Genomic DNA, 14,474 nt, shown 5'->3' on the forward strand with positions numbered 1-14,474 from the left:
AGCTGGCACTCCTGGGAAAGCACAGTGCTGCTCTGCTGAGGTGCAGTGTCCAAAATTGCACGGCCCCTGTGCCGTGCTCTGCTTCATCGCCAGGGCCAGCACGGTTGTACCAGCTTGGCAGTGCGAGTGGTTGCAGAAAGGCTGCTTGCCAGCCCTGCATGTTTGGTGCTACACTGACATCTTGTGGCCCCTAGCCCTGTAGAGGTGGCAAACAAGGCCAACAGATCTGCAAACGTTAGAGCAAGGCTCCATTAAAATGAACCCTGGGAAAGCAGCACTTCTTTTCCTCTCGCTTTTTCTCTCTTTGAATGCAGATTCCAGAGCTTCACGTGCCCGGTTTTGGGCACAAGCTTCCATGTTCAATATTTATGATTGAACCACCACCAAGTTGAATGCATCACCAACAGACTGAAGATAATCCAGCGCTGCGGCAGGTGAACTGGCTGGGCAGAAAGGAGCTACTCCGCAGTTTGAGGAGAAAGCAAACACCCAGAGAAACCCCTCGTCTTCACCTTTCGTTAGCAAGTGCTGCATTTGATTTTAGAAAGCTGAGCTTAGAAATTACTTTGACTATCTACTGGTGCTGTTAGCCAACAATCTTTCCAAGAAAAATGTGGATACCGTGGTACTACGTCAGTACCATAATTACCGAGCATTAATAGGAATAAAAGCAGGAAAGCCTGTTGGGAAGCAATGCCACCAGCAGTATCCGTAGGTTAAAGCTATGTGAGATGATGTCACGTGGCCATGAAGACAAGGAGCTGTCACGTTGGTGTAACATACACAGATGAAACAGGACTTTCCCTGCTCCTTTCATCCTTATGAACATTGGAGGAGAGAGAGAGAAAAAGGAAAAAAAAAAAAAAAAAAAAAGTACCACAGTGGACTTAACTCCCTAACCCTTAAGTTTAAATACAGCCGCAAACTGCAGTCTGAAACAGCCTGGAGATGAAAAGCAGCATGGGAACTATACAAAATAAACAGGATTTTAGCATTAGAAAACATGAGGGCCCACGCTTTGCCCAGATTCAGCCCTGTAAGCACTCAGCACTAAGTTAGGACCCGGAGCTGGCTGTGTAGGGTCAGGGAAGAAACATGTTCCTCCGCAGGATGACTGAAAATTTTCATGAGATGCACTGTGCTTTGGGGGCATGTATCTTTCTCTTCAGTGATTACAGAGTTTTCTAACTAGCTAAATTAAAAGCTACAAGCTAAAATGTTTCAGATAAGCATCTAAAATTAGGGCTCCGTGCCTTAATTATAAGCAAAATATCACGGCTAAAAAAGAACAGTATAGCAAAGCGAGGGGAAGGGAGAGTAGGGAGATTTACACACATCTACGCTCAATTCAGCCAATTTCATTTCATATTCCTATTACCATGCCAGTTAAAGTTTGTTTGCTTATCTATTAATTTATCAGTGCATACCACTAGACAGGTTATCACAGATGCCGTGGAAGATACGCTAAGAATCACAGGTGCTCAAAGGGCTTCACTGCATGGAAACAAAAGGAAGATGTCCTTGGAAAACCCAACCTGCGGGATCCAACTTCTACTCCTAAAAATATACTAGAAGAAACCAAAACCATTTTGAACATTCAGCACAGGGTCTGACGCCACCACCAGCACAGGGGATGTCCTCCCCTCCCTCAGATGTCCCTGGGTGTTGGAGGATGCGCGCCCCTGCATGGGCACAGCAGGGACCCCGGGGAGCGGGCAGGGAGAAGCCAAAGAGGCAGAGGGCTGACTTGACTCCCATTCAGGGCTCAAACTCAGAGCGAGTCCAGGACACCAGCAGAAGATTGGCTTGTCTAGCCTGGTCCCCTTGCTATTGTAGACAACGCATCAAATAAACTCCCCCATAAACCTGTCAAGTTCCTCCTTAAAAGTCATTACGTTTTGTCTCTACTGTGTCAGACTTCCATTCCTCTACAGATCTGAACTTACTTCTCTGTTACAGCCTCCATTTAATTCATAGCCACTCTATCTGCTCTTGGCTTCTGTGCCAACACGCTCCTTTCACCTCACAGCTCTTGTCTCTTCCTGATGTATTTATAGACAGCTACCGTATTGTCTCTCAGCCTTCATTAGGCTCTGGTGAACAGGCAAAGCCCTTCTAATCTCTTCTCATCAGGGCTGTCAACGCAGTGGCAGGGATGCTGTGTTTGGGGGAGTTCGAGCTCCTCGTTGTTGCACGTGGGCAGTCAGACGCTCAGGCTCCTGTGCACAGTGCCGGCAGCACCTCGCTGCTGTCTCTGCTGGCCATGCCTGGCCCAACGCATGCGAAGGCAGCACTCGCCCTGCCCAAGGCAACTTGGAAGCCCAGAGGGCCTCCTTGTCTGATCAGAAATGCAGGTCGTGATGAATGGTCACACATTGTATTGGGGGCAGTGTCAAGGACTGCCTGCACAAATTTATTCATGCTTGTGTGTTAGTTGTGTGTCGTTGTAGAAAGGGTAAAAGCTTTACTTGAGCTGTTTAAAATGAGTTAGTTAAAGATTAATTATATCTAAGAGGTGACTTTGGGAGAAATCTTTCACTGGCAGGCATACAAAGTCAGTGTTTGATCCAGCATAGCTATTCCACCTTTGATGTCTCTGATAAGCAGCCAGAAATAAATAGATCAGAGCATTTTCACAGGTGAGTTGGAACCACTTCCACACTGACGATGCTAGGAAGATGACTTTGTCTTGCTGCTTTTCCATTACTTGTTCCATGAGGTCAGCACTCTTTTGGGGAGCTAAAATACAAATTAATTTACGAAGCAACTGAGCATATGAAAAAATTGGCAGCCAGAATACGACTTCAGATGCACTGGCAAATTCCGTCACGCTCTGCTCCTTTTAGTATTACTGAGCAAGCACTGGCAAACTGTTCTGCCAGACACAACCTTAGCACAGAGAGACGTTTCCAGCTTCAAGCAGGTTCTCAGCAGTCCAAAGCTGATGACACTGGGCCACAGGGATGCCCTGTGAGGGTGCAAGCCCACCAGCACCAACAGAGGCCTCCTGCAGCAGCAGCACTCGCCTCTGAGCCCAGATGCTGGCAGATGACACTACCTCACCTGTTCTCATTACATAAAAGGAGGATGCAAAGTGAGAGACCAGGAAAAAGGAGAAATAGCTAATCCCAGGCTCCCAAGGAAATGCACGGTGATGCTGCAGCCACTCAGACTGCACAGGCGAAGACAAGCACTTCATTAGGAGGGAATAACTCCCAGCATGGGCCACCGTCAGAAGCAGATGAGGTGAAATGGGATTCTGGGGCTTGGATGTTTTGCAGCTTTGTGATTGCTAAAAGAGTCAGACTAGAAGGGGAATCACAGCATAGGAATGCTTCAATTTGCAGGGACACAAGCACTATCAGAAGTGCTACTGCTTGTGAACGTACCCCCCATTGTTAGGAATAATGAACAAAAACATCATGGAATGATCTCCTTTGTTATTTATGCTTAATTGTACTATTTTGGTGATCACTGTGCCTGTTCAGAATCAATTCTGCATAGGGAGAAACAAATACTTCTAAATTGTTCTTGTGATTGGAGTAGGATGCTTTGGATAAGCCACTTGCATGGTTTTCCTCCTCACCCCCCCCCCCCCCAAAAAAAAAAAAAAAAAAAAAAAAGGCAAGCATTAGCATCTCCTAGAAAAACAGATAAAGCAGTGAAGACTTAGAGTGCTCAGCAAGATATTTTGTAGTACAGTTCCTGGATCAGTCCATATAAACTCATGCTGTGTCCTTACTACACAACTAGTAAATATAATCTTTTTTTTTTTTTTTTTTTTTTTTAATACTCTCTTATAATAATACTACTACTTTCTTACAGAGTTTGGGGATGGGGTTGTTTTGAGTGGGATTTTTTGTTTGTTTGTATTAGCATTGTCTTTTTAATTTAACAGATGCAAACTTCTGTGGAAGTTTTTGGTAACGGATTGTACTATTCCTACTGCATTTCATTTTCCATTGTATAACGATATCCTTGCAGGAAGCAAACCATCTCCTAGTCTGTTCTTATTTATGCTATTACAGCTTTATAGCAATATAATCTTTTTAAACAGCAGAAATCCAAGTTCCAAGGTGCAATGGAAGCTCTGACTTCAAGGGAATACCATCCTTCTCCTTCTACTTCAAAGTATCAGGACTTCAGAAAGCCAACTCCAGGCTGGTTGCTAGCAGCGTTTCCAACTTGCAGAAGCGTTAAGCACTGGTCAGGCTGGGGCAGTCGCCGCCACAAGAAGTGGCAGCTTGTGAGACGACAGGCCCCAAATGAATGCTGTCTGCCAGCACTGCGTCCTGGGCAGCTCCCAGCCAGGGTTACAACACGCTCTGGGAAACACCCTGCAAAGCAGCAGGCTGAACAGCGTTCAAGAGATCACCACTGCGTCCCCTGAGATAAATAAATAAAATGGATGCAGTTCATTTTACATGCAGGAAAGCCTGAAGCACTGCTGCAGCCACAAGTGCCACTCAGAACAGCCTAGCCACGGCCTGGGCACTCGTGCCCTGCAGGCACCCCTGCTCCCCTTCCTGCTGGCCAGCACGGAGAACCCGGGCACACACACGGCCAGGACGATGTGCTGTTCCTGCTCTGTTCACCAGTGTTTGTAAACGTGCTGGAAAGGCCGGCCCCGTGCCTTCTGGCTGCTGCTGCAGCCCTCCTTGTGACTGCAAAGCAGTCACATGTTGGGCCTACCCAGGCTGGCCTGTGTTCTTTGCTGTCACAGACCTATAAAATGTCCCCAAATCCTCTCTCTCTTCATTTAATGCAGGTCACTCAGTCCTTTCCCTATGACACAAATGCTAACTATCATTTTCGCACTGCCTGTGCTCGCTCCGAGGCTGCTAGCAGGCCCTGAGGGGAGGCTGCTGGCCATGGGCCTGGTGAAGCCCCCAGAACAGCCCTGCCGCTGCCTCCTCTTCTTTGTTTTTCTTTCCTCTAATTATACCTCACCATGGTAACTATTTTACCAAAAACGACTACTTCAGACATTCTACCTGAAGCTATGCACAAAGAGGGAACCCAACCCTATTGAGTTAATTGTTAAAATTCTCCTGGAATGAAAATTAACAGGAGGAGGAAAGTGGGTAGATTATAGATGTCATCACAGAGATGGTGAGGATTTAGTAGATCAAGCAGTATTGATTTCTGCTACAGTCATTTTTTAATCAGCAAGTAAGCTAGGTGATGTCCTAAGCACCTTCTATATTGCTCTTCCTTATTTTTAAAGGACATTCCTGAATCTATGGCAAGGGCAGTTCATTTTTGTTTTCGGAAAAGGGTGACCACTGCCCAGATCCCCGGCCTCAGGTATTTCAAAGACCAGATTCAGCACCAACAGCCTTGAAGTGCTTTAAGCAGAGAGAAGTACTGAGCACCTTGCTTATGAAGAAAATTCTCATCAAAACAGAAAACTTAAATACATTTCCATTTTGTTCTTTAAACATTTTCCATGTGTTTCTTCTTCACAGAGGTGGACTGCCTCCAGCCTAGGAGGCCTCCTCACGGCCCTGCTGCATGACTCAGGCACGGGGACAAGTAGCCCTCAGCTCGTGGGGCTCAGACGGCTGGCGTGCCGATACCCAGAGCTGCACTAATGAGTCACTAGAAGGAAATAAATGTTTTGGAATGGAATTCGTTTGACTTTTACTCAAATACTGCAAGAGAGAGTGCTCGTATCCTGGAAGTGCATATTTCTTTTGGTGACTCGTCAGACACTGATGGCTGTGTTTGGTCACCTAAATCCTGCCCCGCTGGTGCTAATCGAAAGCAAGCACTGAGGTGAAAGAGGACGACTCGAGGAGTGCCAGAAAGGATCTTCAGACTAAAAGACAGCTCCTAGTTTCAAAACGACTACAGTGGATGAGAAGATAATATTTAGCTTCAACAGAAGCTTCAATGTCACCTAAATCTCACATAGGACTTATCTCTACTGTAGATCTCAAAGAATATTTTATGAAGGAGACAGTTTTTCAAATCCAGAATAAGTATAGCATTTCAATGCTAAAATGAGTACCCCTGGCACCAACTATTCGGTGACTTACTCCAGACTACTTTAAGGTTAATCTCCACCATTTTCACAGGATATCAATTATCAGCAATAGAATATGCATAGAGCGGGCACCTTGCTCCCAAATGTAGTTTCTTTGGCTCAGAATGACCTAACCAGAGAGCCAAATTATTTCGAAAAAGAAAAAGAACAAGCAGGGGGACCCTCATGTCCTTGTATTAAAAGTTACATATGGTCATTCGAGGACTTTACAGATTTTAACTTAGAACTGTTCCTAGAGGACCTACAAAGAAAACCAACCTATAACAATCCATTTTTTTTTTTTTGCTTTTCACCTCATTAATTTCATGACAATTAAGACACAAAAGCAAATGGCTCAAACAAGAATTACACCTCACCTGACTGTATCCCTACTAACTGAAAACACAATGACTTTTGGCCCTCAACATCTCTCTCCTAATCTTCTTGCAACTTTGAGTTATGAACTGATCCGCAACAAATTTAGGGCCGTGGCTTATCACCCCTGAGCATTTGACCTGTGCTTTGTTTTCTAGAATCTACACAGCAGTTAACACATCACCTGATCCCACTTTAGAGGAGGAAAAAGCAAAACAAAACAAAACTTTTTCTTGAGTGACCGGCTTGAGAGCTAGGGAAATATTTAAGTATGTGCATAAATGTTTGAATGAATCAATGCACTTATCTCTAATTTCTCAGAACTGGAGTGCAGCCATCAGTTTCCAAGTCTAAAAATAGTGTCTGTAGGCAGCTCAGGTAGATGCAAACCACCTTCTTCAACTTTACTTAATATCTCCAAAGCAGGATCAATTCATTCTTCTGTCATTTTCCAGAAAATTAGTGGAATTATACCCGCAACAACTATGTAAAAATCTAAGAAATTTACAATGGATTAAGTATTGTCAGTTTAAAAAAAGCCACATGGCTGACTTAATCTTTAGATTAAGATTCTTTACTTCTAGAATTTTAAAGGCATGAAAAAAAGTTTACCTGATCACAGATCACAAAACCCTACAAGCCAGGTTACAGAATAGCTTACATTTTCCCCGGTAAAACAGTGTTTACCCCAGAATTTATTTTTGTTTGATTACACTCGGGATCAGAAGCAGACTCTAAAAACTGTCAACATATGAACAAAACAAAAAAAACACAAAACCTGACTTTGGTTCTCCATTGTGATCACCAAGGACTGACCTACACATCCAACCAGCAAGATAATTGAATAACATGGGTGATGGAGCACAGCCCTGCCAAGCTCTTGGGCTGACATTGAACTCTTCAGTCAGTCCACCCTGCACAAAGCCTCTTGAATAAGTCTCAGAAGACTACACTTGGAGTAACCAGATCAATTTGCAGACATCTTTCTCAGTTATTACATACAAAGATTCACTTGTCTGAATTAAATATCGCAGTAAAATTGGCCCAAAATAATAGCAGTTTGAGGTCAATATTGCTGTCAAGCTTGTACAATCTAAAATTTATCGTCACCTGATGCCTGGACCCATGCTGCACGAGGTATATGTGAGCTATTTTAATATGCTACAATAGACACACTCCTCAGGCAATACATTTTTCTGTGACCCAGTTCTCCAATTCGCTTTATATCGCTATAACAGTGTTACGGGACTAGAGAGTAAACATCATTATATTTTCATCCACTTTACTCTGCCAAAATGGTGACTGTAATATATATATCTATTATATACCCATTTATTAAGCAAGATTACATACAAGGTAGTTCATCATCCAGAAGGAAATTAGTAGCCAGTTGCTTTCACATTACTGTGCAGAGTGATGTCTTTAGCTGTGGGTCATGCAAGTCTAAAACTACGTCAGGTTGAGGCACTTCGTAGTATCTGTTTCGCAGCTGGAACAGGAGCATTTCTGAGGCACCTTCTGCAATGGTTAACTTCAAAAACCAAGGGGTCAGTCTCCCTTTGAGGAAAAAAAAAAAAAAAAAAAAAAAAAAAAAAAAGCAAGCAATGTCCTTTCCTATTTCTGTGTTTAACAAGAAATGGCACTATTTCCTACTGTCAGCCAATTCAAGGTGCACAGGATCGCCTAGCGTCATTTGTTTATGTTTGTGTTCTTCTTAGGACAGGGTGAGTGCAAGGACTGGTAACCACGCAAGGAAAAGCCTTACCATTTTTCGAAGCGTAACAGAGTTCAAAAGGCAAGAGGCACTTTTAAGATACCCAGCCATAATCTGTGTATGCTTCTTGAAGTGAAGTTTGTAATTAAAGTTGGCATTTCTGAGCAGCCTGCTAGTGCTGGCCATCTTGATAACAAGCAAAGAGGACATGCTTTGTGACACCGACACATAATCTGTGGGGAAGAGACGGTGCTTCTCCTGTAGGAAGCAGCGAAAGAGACATGCGTATCTAGGATGGCCTAGAGGAACACAACTAAAAGATATTAAAAAAAAATGTTTATGTAGCCAAAGCAAAGAGAAATAGGAGGTGAAGTGAGCAGTGCGAGATCACTGCTTCATTTTCCTACAGGCTTTCCCCGTTATTTCTCCTTCCTCCCATTTCCTTCTAGATATTGCAGGGAAACAAATTATTTTTGCTGTTATTGTTTTTAATTCTGGAAGTGTATACTTAACATCCAAGTTGACAAAAGAATAATAGGCTCAGACATTCAAACCAAACATCTGGATGGGAAATAATAAACATCTTTGCTGTCCCAAGCCATGTAATAAAAAACTACTAATAAGCATCTGATTTTTATGCAGATCACTTATTCAGGTAGAAAGATGTAGCAAAATCAAATCACTTTTTAAAAATTTTAAAGAAGTTTTAAGTAGCATTTATATTATTATTTTGGAAATCACTTAGACACATGACAGGCCTGACTTCTTCATTGCTCATACTAGGCTTTATGAGAAAGGATTTTAGGTAGTCTGGTCATGGAAATCATTTTGTGTTTTATAAAGAACTGTCTCAGCATCACCATGAAAAGATCTTAAAATAGTCAAAGGGCAGATAACCCCGCATAATCAAATTTATATAGAGCTAATTCCTGCGAAGGGGGAAGAGCAAGCTGAACCCACTGAGTTTCAAAACTGTATCACCCAGAAGCACATTAATCTGTCCTGCTTGGCTTCTCAGCGTGTAAAGGCAAACCAGCAGCTGCAATTCCAGACTTCTCTAAAAGGAGCTTTTAGAATAGATTATACTACTTTGCCTTGTTTCAAGCATTCCTCGCCAAACAAGCAAGAGGAGGGCAACTGCAGTTAGCAGAGGTCAGGACGTTTAAATACAGACAGGCTGAAAAATGGGAAAAGCCTTGTCAGACAAAACGATTGCTGGAGCATTCTGATGGAGGTCTGTAACACGCGGTGACAGGCTTCATATCCACCTGTCAATAATTCTCACCTCTGAGTTTAAACAGAGTAAAGGTAGGGTAGGACGAGGAGAAAAACCTGCAGTATTTGAAAAGAGAGTGCAGATTTCTGCTCGGTATTTCTTACCAGGGCCACGCAAGTAGTTCGTGTTACAGGATGGGGATGAGGACAAAATAGGAGCCATTGGAGTATGGACCATTTGCTTGGGAAAAGGTGACAATTTAAAGACAAGCACCTACATCTGCACCAAGATCTCTGCACTGTTACTATGACTCAGGAATGACTGACTAGAAGGCAAACCAAGGCAGAGATGAAAAGCGTGAACTATACACAGGACAGCTCATTAAGGGTAATCAGAGCCCACCCGAACACCTCTCTTTGAAAAACTGCTCTGGCACCACAGGTTTCCAGAGGCAGATCAAACACCTAAAGAGAGTTTCAATAGAAGAAAAAGGAGGCATGCAGTGTCGAAAGGGGTGACGCAGGGAAAATAAACAGGACCAAAAAAAACAAGTGTGAATGAAGAAAAAAAAAACATTCCTATCTCAATACAAATAATACTCCTGCAATGTATTTCTGAGCAAGAAGCAGTTTAAGCCCACCCAGCAGGGGCGCTGGGGTCTCACTGACCCGCTGCTCCAGAACAAGGAGCCAGTTCCCCACCGGCCGGGAGCTCCGCTGGGCACAGAAGGCAGAGACCGGGGAGCTCCGAAGAGCAAACATCTGCCTCCCTGCTGCTTGTCGCCCATCTGACTGGCAAAAGATAGTAGCTTAAACCTAATTCTTCTGAGAAAAATCCCCCACAGGTGCACTGAGATAAGAAGGGGTAAAGATAGCTATAATTGTAGTGGCGTATGGCAGTAATTGTTAGAAGCTCTTATAAATAACAGTCACTGATAGAAATAAATGCGACGTAGCGAAAGGGAATCAGTACAGCTTTCCTAAGGACAAGGATTTTACACCCTACGTTTTTAACATCTTTAACGAGGTTGCTCACCAAGATCTTTAAAGAAACCGAGCTGCCACGGAGCAAGATGCCGGCACCTGCTGCAGCCGGGGACGGGTGGGACTTGCCCCAGGGCACGCGCTGAAGCCCAGAGGTGATGCTGGACCTCTGCGGCCACTCGGGCACACAGAGCCTCTCTCGGCTGTCCCCACAGCTCCACTGCCCCAGGAAGAAAAGCAAGGCAGGGGGCAAGGCAACCACAGCACCCTCCAGCCAAGATCCTGGAGGGGACGGGGGGCCCAGCACCATGGGGTGCCTCGGCACGAGGCAGTGCTCTGCTGGCAAGGAGGGGGCAGCTGCAGAGGGGTCCTGGTTCAGGGCTCCTGAGCACGGCCGTGCGCGCAGTTCTCATGCTGGCAGAGGGCTGCTCTTTTATGTCCAATTTGCTTTTCATGTTTATTATCGCTTCCTTGGAATGCCACCTCCCTGAGACAAATCCATGCGTGAAGCAGTGGTGTTGGAGGAGAACCAAAAGCCAGAAGACGCCTTCAGTAGCACAGCACATGCCCAGGCCGTCACCCGAAGCAGGACTGCTCCCTGGCACCGATTCCCAATCTCATTGTTAAAGTCTCAGCCAATATTTACTAATACATCTTTCAAAAATGTTTTCTGACACATCATCTTCCTTCTTCCCTGTGATAAATCTTGTTGCACTAATTTCTCTTCCCTGGTGCTGTTTATTCCCTCAAATATTTGCAGAACGCAGCCAGCCACCTTGCAGCCATCGCTCGGTGCCTCCCTATCTCATTTTCAGCCTTTCCACACACAGCGAGCCAGCTCCTCCAGCCCCCTTGATCCTTTGTCTGCTCACCCTGTCAGTTAGTTTCTCTGACCTCCCCTTTCACTTTATTAATTTTCTCACACCCCGGGGAGGTAAGTACAGCCCAGCAGCCTCCCTCCCTGCCTCCACCACAACCAACACAGGACCGGTGAGGACTTGGTCCTCCTGACCATACGCAAGCTGCAGGAACGCAGTTCGTGCTTCGTTTTCTCTTCCTAGATTGCTTTTGCTAGGGCTTTGGGGGAAGTTGTGGCTTTTTCTGACTTTCTCTGAACAGAAGCATTATTTTTGATTGAGCAGAAGGTAACAGTTTTCTGTCTGTGGGCACGGTGTCCCCACTGCTGCAGTGATTTTCCGTTTTGTTCATACGCTCCATGGGTTCCCTACTAGCGCTGAGAGAAAATAAAATACATCTCTATCGATAGATACAGATAGATCCAGATTTTTGAAAGACTCGGATGTCACTGGCACATATAAGATTACATTCATCCCAATTTATCAGAGGAGTAGTTACACATGCGTAGTAAGGAACTCTATTATCCTGTCTTTAATTTACTCTCGAGGGGTTCATCTTTCACAAAATCCATATCAGAGCCCCCTTTCTCATTTATTTCAGCAAGAGAGGGGAGAGGTCTCTATCTGATCTGATAATGGAGCTATTTGGCTCGGCCCAGCCATTAATCCACCTGACAGCTTTCCTATGAAAAGGCAGAATTTCCATCCTCCGCTCCAATTTATTTCATCATCCGCACTTTCTTTCTCCCATCCCCGGCGTGCGGTAATAATGAGAACTGTCTAGAAAAATATATAAATATGGCACGTGTGTACAGATCCGGGTACAGCAGGGCGCGGGGCTGTGGTGGGGGGGATTCTGCCTTAGACGTATTTTCAACTCAACCGTTTACTTGCCTCGTGAAAACTTTTATCTGTCCCCATCTGTCTGAAAACACCCTGACACCAAATTCCATTTTTCTCAATAAAAAAAAAGCTGTTTTCTGGTCTTTTTTTTAATTATTATTTATTTATTTTTATTTTATTTTTATTCTTGGTAATTTTGTCTATCAGTCCCTAACACTACAGCTCTCTCGCCTAGGCGGTGTCTTAATGAAAACAGTGCATTGTAATTTTGAAGCAAGATTTCCTCATTTTGCTGGGACTCCAGGAATCACAGCGCAGATCTGGAAAGGGAGACGAGTGTGCTGGGTGGCTGTCGAGCTCTGCTGCCTGTTGCTCTGCAGTCACCCTTAGCTGACAACAGGATTTGACAGCTTAGGGTTAGAGGGGCAGAAAGCTCTGTGGAGAAGGGCTTTTCTTGTTTCACTGCGGTTTTTCTTCAGTAAGAGAACTTAGTATGTAAGGTGGCTGACAAAATCATTTGTATTCTACTCCAGATTGATAATTTTAATGAAATATTGTTAGTTTAAAATGTCAAACTTGTTAAACTTTTTGCCAAAATATATTTTTATATAGAAATAATGTTTTGAAAAGAATTCGTTTAGAATTACAAATTCTTTTCAAAAAGCTTTTGAAGTGAGAGAATGTTTTTTATGTTCAAAACTTCATCTCACTTCCAAAGTTAATATAATTCTACAAATAAAAATGTCTCTTTTTTAATATATTTGTGACATTTAGCAGACATTACTGTCCCACATCAAGCCTCGTGACACTCAGTTAAATGCTCAGATGCTTTCCCTGACTCTGCAACTTAGTTCCTCTGCTGCTACCCAATGATTTTTACAGATGGCAGTTCAGAAAGATTTCAAATGAGGTCAGAAGAGGAGAGGAAAAACGGGGTTTTGCCTGTAATGGCATGCTCAACAGAAGACAAGACAGGGTTTTTACTTCTCCTACTGAGGTATCTACGCTGTAGCTACAAAACCACTTAAAAATCGTTCCCATGTATGCAAACACTTGCATTTTCATCAAGCTACTTCAGTTTCTTAATTGAAAATGGAAACGTGAAAATGGAAAATGTGTCAGCCAAGCTGATCCTCTAGGTTTTTGAGACTCCACTATTTTCCTGCTAATTTTGTCATCCTCCTGTAACTCCAGATGCTGAGATCTCACCATGCAGCGGATGGGTAAATAGCATTCCTCAGAGAAAGCTTTTTTATCGTTCCTCATGCTCACTGCAGCTGCCGAATGGTCTTCCTGCATCAGCGCTCACCAGGAGAGCAGGACTGGCCTCGAACCCAACCTGGTATCTGGGAATTGCACAAGGTGACACAAAGATAAGGGGCCGTGCTCTCCCCCCGCAGAGGCAGGGCGCTTCCAGCCACACCAGAACCAGGTCTGCCGCGGCACCTGGCGCACAAACCTGCGGGGCACACGCGCTGCATCGGCAGCTGGTTCCTTGTTGGTACAGGAATTTATCTTGGCAATAAATGTTTTCATATGTTCATGTTTAAACCCCTGCTTTAAGACCTAGGTAAGAAGGTTAAAGCCCTCGTTTAGCTTATAGGATTGATACTAATTGGAGCAGCAGAGGTGGAAAGGGGCTGAAACTCCCTGCGCTCCCCCAGGGACCTGCTAAAAGGATTCCAGCTTCCTCGTTAACGGGTCCCATTTCTGGCCTCACCGAGACAAGATTCAAAGCACACCCACTTAAAAGAAGGGCGCAGACCGACGATACTTTGAGACCTCAGTGGCCATTGCCTGAACACTGAATGAGACGCCCCTCTGGCTGCCTCCTGCCCGAGCATCCCCTCAGCTCCCGGGATGTTCCCACCTCTGATGTCCGTGCAGCTCCTTGGAGGAGAAGAGGCTCACGGTATAAGCTCAGAAATAAGAATGCAATTGTAAACTGTAAAGCTTCCCAAATAACCTAAATACGCTGTCCCTCCTGACTTTGGTTTACTCATTTTACACTTTCCAAGTGTTTATTTGGGCTACGATTTGCGGCATCTTTTTCTGGGTGACCTCAGTTCCTTAACAAGAAATCTATCATCGATTTTTTTCTTCTGTTTTAAAAGATCCTCAACACCAGCAAAGCCGGTTTGCTCGCACCATTCTCTCAGCTCTCCAAACTGACTATCTCTTAAGTCCTGCTGTGACTGAGCTGCCCTGAAAGCCTACCACAACATTTAGGCTGCTTCCCAGGCAGAACTTGAATCTCTACAGATCACGAAATCAGGATGGACCTGCGCTTTAGAAAAGAGGTTATATACTGATTTATTAGCAATTTCAGAAAGGAAGACACTGAAAAAATATATTTATTTTCCATCTTCTTAAATGGTGTTTGTTTGCTGCACCTAGGTGTCCAGCAAGTATAGCAAATTCTGTTCCCTGTCAGGTTGATCTGTGTATCTTTATATAA

The 14,474-nt window shown here is 44.2% G+C and overlaps 1 protein-coding gene across 10 annotated transcripts in view; it reads right to left on the bottom strand.

The window, feature by feature from the left end:
• LOC311439579 (uncharacterized protein) overlaps positions 1 to 14,474 on the bottom strand; it is a 377,995-nt gene that overhangs the window by 265,242 nt on the left and 98,279 nt on the right. For all 10 annotated transcript variants that reach the window (XM_084525450.1, XM_084525453.1, XM_084525452.1 and 7 more), the window contains one exon: positions 8,169 to 8,375. In XM_084525450.1, coding sequence (XP_084381576.1) covers positions 8,169 to 8,375 — 207 coding nt within the window. The remainder of the gene's footprint in view (positions 1 to 8,168; positions 8,376 to 14,474) is intronic.

The sequence above is a fragment of the Aythya ferina genome (assembly GCF_964211825.1).
Source record: "Aythya ferina genome assembly, chromosome: 7".
Lineage (NCBI taxonomy): Eukaryota > Metazoa > Chordata > Aves > Anseriformes > Anatidae > Aythya > Aythya ferina.